Consider the following 12,006-nt stretch of genomic DNA (forward strand, 5'->3'; position numbering starts at 1 on the left):
TTAAGAAAGTCATAATGGATGATGTCACTACTGCTGTACTTTCACCACGATGAGTGGTATCTGGATCCTTTCTATTTCCAAAAAGTAAACTGCGACAGTTTACAACAACAACAAAAATATGTAAGCTATTGGTACAACCGCTTTGTTAAACTGTTTGGAAGAACCTACTAAAGTTCAACGTGGGGCTACCGTATGTCCCACAATTCCATTATTACCAATAGAAATGTGTATGTGTAGTTGAAAATAAACACCTATGCTAACAGCATGATTCCTAATACCAAAATACTAGATATAACGCAAAGGTAAATCAATAGTGGCATGTATAAATAAATTGGGATGTATTTGCACAATGAAAAACCATAAAACAATGAGACGTAAACTACAACTCTATGCCATGATGTGGGCGAATTACAAACAGAAGGTTGAGCGAAGGAAACCAGACACATGGTATATGGCCCTGTGGAACTAATCTAGGTGTTGGAGTTTAGGATAGCATTCCCCTTTGTGATGACTGGGTGAGGGGAGATAAGAGCTGGAAGGGGGGTCCAGTGAGGTTGACAGGGTTGTGGTAATGTTTTATTTCTTGACCTAGATGCTGTTACATGAAAATGTTCCTTTGGGAAACTCACAGAGACATACTCTCCCATTTGTGCACTTACATGTATGAATATTGTACTTCCGTAAAATTTTGTATAAAACAGACATAAACGTAAAGGGAGAGATGGAGAGGGAGAAGGAGAGGGTGGGGAAAAGGGGGGAAAGGAAAGGAGGAAGAGAGAGAAAGAGACTAGAAATAAGCCAAAATAAATAAATAAATAAGAGATAACTACATCAGTAGCTGGTAACAAGTAGTTACTAAAAAAAAAAAAAAAAAAGATTAAACTCATATCTGGGCTTTCTGGGAGCTAATGTAAAAGGCAAAATTTGGGGTGATTAAAAAATGTTCTTCAAGGAGACACACTTTTCCTGGTATCAAGCTGCAAACTGAAGCTGTATGTTCAAGAACATGGAAAAGTAAGCAGGTGGAATGTGGGTGCTTCAGAGCATGGATGAGACAATTTTGGTTTGAGGAGACATACAAAGCTTGGTGTTACCAATAAGCTGACCAGTCTGGAAAAAGCCCGCGTATTGTCAGATTTTGAGACATAATGATTGCCAATATATCTTCATAAGTATCAAGGAATATGCTAATCACTTAACTGAAATATTTCCTCATTTAATCCTTATAATCTTATGAGATAAATACTATTGATTTCTCCACTTTATCAATGTGAAAATGGAGTCCTGGAGGCACCTGCCTAAAGTAATAGAAGGTGAGCCGAAGAGCCCGGACTCTAACAGGTCTGTCTGCCTCTAGTCCTAAACATACATGCCTTTTCTGTGACACAGAAGATGAATCCCCACATCTCTGAATGAGTTAATTTTTTGGTTAGTATTTTCAATATAAATGTTATAGAATGTCTGCCAGACACATATTTTGACACATGAAGTGTCATTTTCTAATGGAAATAATCTTGTAGCAACGGGTGAGAGACCAGAAAACTCCATTTTGGGGGGTCATGTTCTTTATTTGTAATATGAAGGAGCTAAATTAAGTGATTTGTAAAATCTCTTCCAGTTCCAAATTCCTGTGAAGTTTTCTTTTCTGACAATGATTGTCTAACAATTTCAGCTGCTTTTTTATTTTTAATACCACACCTGGATTCCTTGGGAGTGTAATCATATTCTCAGCATACGGATGGGTACCTACCTCCTTGCTGATGCAGGAAAGCATACATCTGGTTTAGTAAAAACAACTGAGTTAGAAGATAAAATAATAGGGCTGAAGTACAGCACAGTTTTATAAAGTTCAAAATTAAAATTTTACCTATTTATAGACTATTGCTATCCACTCCGGCTCTGGAAATGACATAAGTAATGAAAACATCAATTGCCTAATATTTATACCAAGAGCTTTCCAGTTTTTCTATGGAAATGAGAAAGGCTATGAATATGGAAAACAACCTGAGCTTCCTGATCTATATTAATGCTTAGCTCATAAGGTTCTTCTGAAGATGACGTGAGATCCTGGAAGCGCTTCATCAGCTTAAAAGTGCTGTTCAGCGTCAGGAAGTATTACTCTTAAATTAATGACAATGGAGACCACATAACAAAAAAAAATTTTTTTTAAACCAAACCTAAGTTCCAGTGAAAAGCCAGACCATCGTTTTAGTAAAATTCTACTTCTAACACTGGTTCTTAGAGATTTACAGTATGAACTCCTGCTGTGATCAGAGAAATAGGAAGAGAGTACCAAGAAATCATATATTTCAGAAAAGGAGCAGTAGAACGGAAGGACGTTCCATCTGAAAATAGAAGTTCTGCCCTCTTACATACTTGAAATACAGAAAATAGAGAAAATGTCGAGATATGGAGTACTTTGCTAACAGGAAGCCAATGTTCATACTTCAGACCTTCTTTTCAGAAGATTAGAAACCTCTTTTTCCTCACGTTAACAAATGCTGTCCCAAAGATCTTGGAAATATTCTCAAGAGTTGTGGATACGCAAGCAATCATTTTCAGACCAAATCTTCTGACAATACGTTCCTCCATACCTAAAGCAATCCATAATTTTTTATGTCATCCTGAGTCCAGAATTCAGTCCCAATTCACTCTGCAGGATTGACACCAAAATCACAAGTTATGAAACACACTACTCCTCCAGGCAGTTGCTGGGTGTAAGGTCTGAAATTGAACAGTTCCCCTTAATAAAACAAAAAGAAAAACTCTCCAAGGTTTCTGGGAGAGAATAGATAGCTAAAGGAGAAATCTGTGGGTAGAAAGGAGGAGCTGTCTAAGGGCCCCTATGTCTTCTGTCTTTCAATATGTAGACCCTGGGGGTATACTGCTTGTCCATTAGGATTTCAGCTCAATTATGAGCCACAACCCAATCCATTTCCTAGTGTTCTTACAGCTCAACCAGAAGCTCCTTCAAAAAGAACTATGTTAGAACTAAGAAGAAAACAAAAAAATAAAAGAACAAAACGTATAATATTCTATGTGGTCAAGCTTACAAGTATAGGTTTCTGATCCTACAGTAACTAACTCATCTACTGACTCATAGGCCTGTGCCATTCCACGCTCTTTCTTTCCAATATACAACCTCAGGTGTTAACTTGTCCTACTATTACTCAGAAGCTTGTCTAATCTCCCGTCCTGGCCTATTTCTGAACAAAACAAATATTCTTTATTAAAACCTAAACCTTTGGATTCCTGTTGCCAAGGGTTCTCCTGTTCAGCTAGGAGTCCTAAAGCTAAGTCTCATCTCTTCCCAACTCATTCTCAAAGCTTCTGGCTCCTTTTTGACAAACAATTGACAGCTCCTTCCCCACTCACTCCATCCCCATTGCCAGGGCATTTAAAAGGGCAAATATTTTTGTGTACCTACTGTGGAAAGACTGAAGATATCCAGACAGAAAAACGTAAAAAAGAATTTTTTTAAGATTTTGTTTAAAGCAAACTCCTGTAGTCAGGGCCACCTAGGTTTGTTTTCTTACTATTTTCAAAAACTTTTTCCTTCTTATGCCCTGGTGCAGAGTTCCCTTTCTTTTTTTTTTTTTTTTTTTTTTTAATTTTTTTTAACGTTTATTTATTTTTGGGACAGAGAGAGACAGAGCATGAACGGGGGAGGGGCAGAGAGAGAGGGAGACACAGAATCGGAAACAGGCTCCAGGCTCTGAGCCATCAGCCCAGAGTCTGACGCGGGGCTCGAACTCCCGGAACGCGAGATCGTGACCTGGCTGAAGTCGGACGCTTAACCGACTGCGCCACCCAGGCGCCCCCAGAGTTCCCTTTCTTAATGAATGGGAAGTTTTGCATCCCTTTCTCCTGCCACCCGCCCCCCAGTCCTCTGCACACGGCCCCGCTGCTTAATATTCTGAGAAGTCTTCGTGCTGCTTTGTCTCCACGGGCTTCTTTATCTTGCTATGCCATGGAAAATGCGTTTAAACCTTTTGGAGGGAAGTGCTGATTTCCTGAGATTTTAATTGAAAATCTAGGGGCGCCTGGGTGGCTCAGCTGGTTAAGCCTCTGACTCGTGGTTTCAGCTCAGGTCATGATCTCGTGGTTTGTGAGTTCGAGCTCTGTCTTGGGGCTCTGCACTGACAGCGTGGAGCCTAAGTGGGATTCTGTCTCCCTCTCTCTGCCCCTCCCCCACTTGCTCGCTGGCTCTCTTTCTCAAAATAAACATTATAAAAAATAAAAATAAAAATCTATAGCCTCCTAAGGCAGAAATACAGATACCATGGCACATTCTCTATAATTCTAAATTTACTCCCCTCCAACACTCATGAACATTCACTGTCGAATATGCTAGACAGATCTGATTCAATCTTCAAACCAACCCTATAACGAAGAAATAATCTCCAAACATTAATATGACCGAGAATGCAAATTACCATTCATCTGTCTCCAAAGGCCAGGATTATATCACTTTAATTTGCCACCAGGGTTTGTGATCTCCCCAGTAAAACTGAAAGACATTTTAAAAATATTTTGGCGTCAAAAGCAAAAATACTAGTTTTTCTCTTTGCAGCTTTTCTAGTAGATAACCTTTAGCTCAGCTCCAGCTTCTCACATTACACTCAGAGTTCTGTTTCTGCCCCCAAGTTGCCCCATAACCTGTTTCTATTCCTAAGCCCCGCTGACTGAGCTTTCAGTATATTTGAGGCTCTTTAGAAAACACACTGCCTTCTCATTTCTCCAGCAGCTCCCTCATTGGACTATGCTGAACAGTAGGTTTCCAATCCATTTTCATCAGCCTAAGCCCACCTGCTCTGTATCTTCCAGAAAATCCTCAAACTGTCTTGTCCACTACCTTTTTCTTCTGGGAATAGTACTATGAGATCATTCTTATTTTTACATCTGTGATTTCACTGGGATTTTGGAAGAAAAGGCCCGTAACTTTCCCTGAATATACAATTTTGCAGCAAAGACCCTTACCTGAATTCCTGAATTTTCTGAATTTTCTAGAATTTATATGTATTATTATTGTAACACAGAAGAAGTATTTGAAAAATAAGGAAATAATTATATTACTATGGCTTGGCATTCCAACCTAATGATGCTCATCCTGAAATGTTATTTCCTGGCATGACAGGTTAATCTCTGGAGAGAAATAGTAAAAATGCCTTGATCCTTGACCAAATACATTTTCTTTGCATTGTTTTAGGTTAAAAATAAGAAGGATCCATTGGATCATAAATCATTATCCCGTCCAACTCCAGATATCTTAATCCAATTAAAACATAAGTAGCCCAAAGGATGGCTATAGCTCTAGGCCCAAGGACACTTTATATCTAGACAGATGTTAAGTATTGCTTATCTTATTTCTATGTTGCTTTCTTTGTTATGAAATTTCTTTGCCTTGCCAACAACAGTGTGGTAATTAAACATTTGTTTAACTTATGATCTTTAACGATATGTTCACAGCGAATAAAAGTCTGGTTCCCAAATACAATTCCATAGCAAATGTCCTGCTTTTACACACAGAAAAATAAAAAAATAATTGGGATGTGATGGGGTGGCTCTCAACAGAAAGCCAGAAGTCCATGACAGAAAGTTCAGTGTCATCGTTCTTTGTATCTGAAGATATCGACAGTATGCATATGACTGGAGGAAAACCCAACATATTGTATGCATCTGCACAAGGCTCTTTGAATCTGCTTATGGTAACAGTTCAAAGGACTTGTCCCTGACAGCTGCCTGCTAAGCCACGAGTATTAATGTATTAATACTACACCGAGATAGGTCCTAACATTTCAATGGCTCACTGCTTCTTAGATCCTCTCCCATTTGGCTATGCCCACAGCAGTTTATTCAGAAAAGCTGGATTGCAGTAGCTTAGTTTTACAAACAATTAAATGACACGTCTCCCTTATTTATGAGCCTGAAATACTATTTCATGTTTCAATGATTTAAGTAATTTAGGGATAAAGAATGCTTCAGGCGTAGTATCTATTAGGATACCCTTAAAAATATAAGTTTATAGGTTGTAGAACTAAAACATGAAGTAGAACCTGAAAAAAAGTTGCAAACAGGAAGTACTAAATGCATGAAAACAAGTATTTTTTTTTTACTAGAAGTTATAAAAACTAACACCACAAGTTGAGAAATAAATATGGAGTAACTCAAAGAGAATCTTATTCAGCTACTCAGTTTTGGAATTTAAAGTACATTAATTCTTTAGTCTTTGTTGTACTTCAGACACATGTTGAACTAATCATTTTCCTCATCTATTCTCATCATAGGCAATGACTTACTAGTAATCAAATAAACCAGTCAGTTTTTAAGGAATCATTTCTCTAATGATTCTGGCATTGTTGCTTATATTTTTGTCTCTTCCATTGGCATGAGAAAATGCTAACAATTTACACACCAAATTGATATCTAGCTACAGTACCCTCATTATTTTGATATACTGGATGCTTTATATTAACTGAAAAATTACGATCATAGCCATAAGCCAGTTCATATTTCAAAAATTTTACTGTTAAACATTCTGTACCTCCAAGGAATTATTTCCATAATTTATAATATTCAAAATGTCAGGACTACTTATTGATGCTCATTTATAAATTAAAATACTCTATTGTTTCTATTGCTTAGGACTGTATTATACCCATGGCATCTGAAGCACCCTAGAATCTGGGACTTTTCTTACTCAACAAAGTTCCTTTCTACCACTCTGTAGCATGAACGTACCATTCTTTTTTTTAAAGTTTATCTATTTTGAGAGAGAATGTGCATGCGCGCATGCGGACACACACACGCATGGGGGAGGGGCAGAAAAGGGAGGGAGAGAGAATCCAAGCAGGCTCATGCAGTCAGCACAGAGCCTGATGCATGGCTCAATCTCACCAACTGTAAAAAATCATGACCTGGGCCACCATCCAGAGTTGGACGTTCAACTGACTGAGCCACCCAGGTGCCCCATGAATCTACCCTTCTAATCAAGATAGTCTCACAGTCCCATGAATATATTATACTCATTCCCATATTTCTTTTATTCATATTGCTTCTCAAAATATAACATCCTCAATCTCTGTCTTTTAAAATTCTATCTCTTATGATCATTCAAAAGATAATGCTTACATAATTATTTAATTACTTATAAAGGAAGCAAAACTAGGGCCTTGCTTCATACATCCAAAAATATCAGATATGTTAAAAAATGTGGAAGTTAAAATATAACACAGATAGAAAAATATATAAATAAATACTTGAACACAGAATAAGGTCTAAGTATAAAACCAACAGAAGAAACAATCACTAGACTTCATAAAAACAACCTTTTATACTTTAAAAATAACTTTGGAACAACCTGAAATGACAACAATAAACTGAATTTCCAAATAAGAAACTGGAAGACACCTTTCTGAGCTCCCTTCTCCAAATACTTCAGAAAACACCTGCAGGTTGCTTAAACACAGCAAACAAAAACATAGTCAATAACCGTGTTTCCAATAAGGATTTTCTGCAGCTTATTCTTAGGATTTCTGCTCGTTTTGACTGCTTAATTTGATCCTCTCCCAATATATTCTTTGAAATGCATGGCTTTCATTAATTTGTTCAACACATGCTTTTATCATACCCCAACCACAAGCCAGACTGTGCTGGATACTAAGACCATACATACTATACCAGTGGGCAAGACATATATGACCTCTTCCATCACTAAACTTAAGCCTAACAGAAGACAAACATCGATCAAGTAATCACACAAAACGTGTTAAAAAAATAAATAAATAAAAGAGGGGCACCTGGGTGGCTCAGTCGGTTAAGCATCCAACTTCGGCTCAGGTCATGATCTCGCGGTCTGTGATTTCGAGCCCTGCGTCGAGCTCTGTGCTGACAGCTAGAGCCTGGAGCCTGCTTCGGATTCTGTGTCTCCTTCTCTCTCTGCCCCTCCCCCACTTGTGCTCTGTCTCTCTCTATCAAAAATAAATAAATGTATAAATAAATAAATAAATAAATAAATAAGCAAGCAAGCACTATGACAGTATATAAAAAGGACTTCACCTACTGGAGATATGGGATGTGTATGTATCCAAGATTTCCCTAAAGAATTCATATCTACATAAAACAGTACACTCTACCTGCAGGGGTATATCTTAAATATTTTTGTACTTTTCTTCATCTCACACAGTAAGTTCTTCTATATTTGTTAAATGACTTATTCTCATTAAAACTTATTCCTATTAAAATTATATCCTTTTTAACTAGTCTTTTTTTTAATGGTGTACCTGAAGTTGGCTTTAGGATGACTGATACCTTCAGATGAATACTTTGAGAGATAGTTTAGAAAGATACTTTTATTCTTACAAGATTAAACAACTTAAATCTTACCTAGATTGTAAGGTGATTTCATGATTAATATGGCTAAATAGAAACCATCTAGACATCAAAATAACATTTATAATTCTTAAAAAGAATTATTCACACAAATTATGTACTAAAATAATGCACAGAATTATTAAAAATTGTTTCACTAACAGTACACATAGGTTCTAAAAAATGAAATGTCTTTTAAAAGCACATATTTTCACATTGTATATCCTGGAAGTTTATTTATCACTAATTCGCAAATATCTTTGCATTGCTTGGAAATATTTAGTGAACCAACGTCATCATCTTCTTCAAAGTGATCTGGTGTGCTGCTATCCAGGACATTAAGTTCTAGTTCTGATAAATTAGATGGCAGATAAGAACTCACTTGAGATGTCCGAGGTGACTGGCTTTTTTCTGAAGACTTGCAACCGATTTTTGTTTTAAGTTTAGTAACTTTAGAATTATGCACACTGTTTCGATCTACCTGGTTTCCTTTTTCCTCAGTCCAATGTGATACAGACAAATCACTGGTAGAGATACTAGAATCTTCCTCCAAACTTTTATCTGGAATCCTTGAAATATGAGATCCTTTATGTGAGCGTACTGGTGAGCCAGCTGAGAAAGGTGGACTAAGAATAGAACTCTTTTCGCTGCTGTTTTTTCTTATGGACAGTCTTGTTTCACTAGACTTACCTGTGTATTGATTATGTTTTGGATTTTCTGCTGCTAAATGGCTATCACAAGCTTGTAAAATTCTGCTAGTATCCTCGGTGGTATAGAAATCTTCGGAAAAGCAAGGACTGGTGAAGTCATCTGAATACTTTAGTTCTGAGACGCTTTCAGAGCAACTGCTCCCACTTGGTTTTTCACTCATATCATCAGTAAGAATGTCATCATCGGTGACCTTGTCCTGCTTATCCTCTATTTCTTTATCTACTACAATTCTGTCAGCAACTGCAACCTGTTGGAAAAGACATGGACTTTGGATTTTCCTTTCCATTTCTCCTTCCAAAATACTTGCATGAGTAAACCTTTCTGGGACAATGGAACCTGAAGGACGTATAATTTCTTCCAATAAACCATTATTTGTTCTATGTTCACCACACTCTGTTTTTTCAGTTGCACATTTCAGCTTAGTTTCTTTACCTGTGCTAGGATCATCAAAACCACCACTGATTTGCTTTGAGGTATCACTGTTCTCAGCAAAAGATGCATCTGATTTCGAACACCTATCTTTAGGCAGTTGATGTGGCTTCTGAGGTTGTTCTGCAAAGCTGAATACTTTAACTTTGGATGATGGAAATCTGAGTTTTGCACCCAACATCTGTGCTTGCATTTTTCTATACTGTTCTCTTTTTTCATGCACTAACAACATATCAGGGTTTGTTTGCTTTAAACGTAGTTTAAGTGTATTTGTTAAACCATAAAGCAGCCTCCCCCTTGGAACTCTTTTGGGAGGGTTTCCACTGTTCTTTTCAAAATATTTCTCTTTTTTGAGATTTTCACCTTGGTTCTTTTTATACTGAAGATTCACTGACTTGTCATTTTCCCCCACAGAAAGCTTACCCTTCTTAGATTCAGATTTACATGTGCATTTGGCAGACGACTCTGGTGACTTCTTACCCTCAGTTCTATATAACCAGGCTAAGTGAGGATGTATTTGAGGGGGGCTTGCCACAGGTTGGTTATATAACAAGGACAACTCAACCAACAAAGCGTTTAACAAAGGCAGCTGCCTTATTGTGTTAATTCTACTTTGTTCAGTTTGCCCGTGATATGCAGTTTGATCCCTTGCGCCTTTATCCTGAACATGCGGAGGATTTATGAGCTTTGGAGGACTCTCATGTGTCCCAGAACCAGCATGTTTCAGAGAATCAGTATGTGCTGGGACAGTTACGTGATTTCCCCCCAGAGAAATACCATCCAATTCCTCAGGGGCATTTATTTGAGGTTTAATGGTGATTGTACCCTGTACAGGAGGCATCTTTTCTTGGGTCAAATGAGTGTAATACAGAGGAGGAGGGCAAAATATGTTGGCTTCAATGTCCAACTCTGTGACTCCCTGACATGGGGGGCTAACGCTTCTCATCCCACTAGAATTTGAACAAACAGAGCTGGTTTTGCCATGCTCCACAGAAACCGTGTTACTACGGTTGGGCTTACTATGGAAAGCTATTTCCTTCAAATCCTTCTGTGCCTTTGGGATTTTTAAACTCACAAGGGACTTATCAGCATCTCTTGGTCTTGGCTCTGAGTCTGGCTGCTGTGTTTCCTGTGGGGTCTGGGAACTGACCTCTACACGCTCCACCCCACCTCCTGCGGTAGCGACTGGCCGCTCAAGATGGCCCAACAAGCTGCTTCCCAAATCAGTGAAGCGGTAGCCCAGGGCAATGTCCCCAATCCGCTCCCCGACTTGGTTATGCAGAGGGAAACTTCCTCGATGACCCTGGGAGCAGACGGAGGCGGCCTGTCCCAGGACCTTGTGGGCGGCGGCGGCCAGCGAGATGCTACAGGCACCCAGGAGTCGCGGGGCAGGAGTCGGGCGCCCAGGAGGCAGCTGCAGCAGCAAAATGTAAAGCGGTGTCCGAAGGAGCAGGCGGTGCAGGGTAACGGGGTGCAGGCGGAAGAGACAGGACTTGCCGCGACCGAAGCTGACCAGGCCAGGCCGGGGTTCCGGGGCTGGGGCGCCTGGGCCATCAGGAGGGTAAACCAGCAGGGTGGGGAAGTCCAGCAGGCGGAAGGCCACTGCGGGGCACAGGTCGCGCGACGGCCGTGGTGGCGACGCCTCCTCCTCCTCCTCCTCCTCGTCCTCCTCTTGCTCCTCCTCCTCCCCGACCACGGGCCGCGGCGGCGGCGGCAGCAGCCCGGCTTCAAGACGCACCCAATCTACGAGCAGCTCCAGCGAGAAAAGCCGCTCAGACGAGGGGACCGCCATTGCTGTTGCCCCTGGAGACGCTGAAGCTTGGTTCTCGCGAGAGACCGGGAGACCACAGCGCCTGTCTCTGCTCTCTCGCGAGACTTAAGGGGGCGCCCCGGCTGGCCTAAGGCTACAGCTGTTGCGGGAATTTTCGCCGCTCAAAGTATTTTCCTTTCCAGGCGTGTGTTTACACAATTGCTTATAATCCCGAGGCATGATCACATGATGGCAAAAACAACAACAACAACAACAAAACAGCAAAACACCAGACTTATTTTTTGTTATTGTTTTGGTCACGTTTTTATCCCTGCAGATCTCATGCAGTTTTGAAGCCGGGTCAAGTCTATATGAGGAAAATTGAAGGTAAATCAGGACTTCCTTTCCAGACCCCAGGGCTAATGAAAGCCAGTGTACTTTCCAAGGTCGGCCTTCTCTGGCTGCTGATCCACCCCAAAGATGATGACACTGCTCTGAAGCGGCCTGGGAGCCTCTGGGTGAATTATGATAGCACTGAAACACAAAGGGGCTGTGATCACATTTCCATTTGAGCAATCACCATGTGTGAAATTGATGTTAATGATTCCATTTAAAAACAAATACACACACACACACACACACACACACACACACACAGAGTTGGGGGAAGGGGAAAGATCTTATAACTGTCCCAGGTTTTCAAGGAGAGGTACTTCTAACCTCAGTAAATTAGCCAGCCAGATTGG

General features: G+C 39.9%; 1 protein-coding gene across 1 annotated transcript; it reads right to left on the reverse strand.

The window, feature by feature from the left end:
* Positions 1-8,407: 8,407 nt before the first annotated feature.
* On the reverse strand, positions 8,408-11,399 carry MAP10 (microtubule associated protein 10). Its single transcript, XM_047826482.1, has one exon. The coding sequence runs from the start codon at positions 11,300-11,302 to the stop codon at positions 8,582-8,584; it is 2,721 nt and encodes a 906-aa protein (XP_047682438.1). The 5' UTR covers positions 11,303-11,399; the 3' UTR covers positions 8,408-8,581.
* Between the last annotated feature and the right edge of the window lie 607 nt (positions 11,400-12,006).

Source organism: Prionailurus viverrinus, chromosome D2 (genome assembly GCF_022837055.1).
Source record: "Prionailurus viverrinus isolate Anna chromosome D2, UM_Priviv_1.0, whole genome shotgun sequence".
Classification (NCBI taxonomy): Eukaryota; Metazoa; Chordata; class Mammalia; order Carnivora; family Felidae; genus Prionailurus; species Prionailurus viverrinus.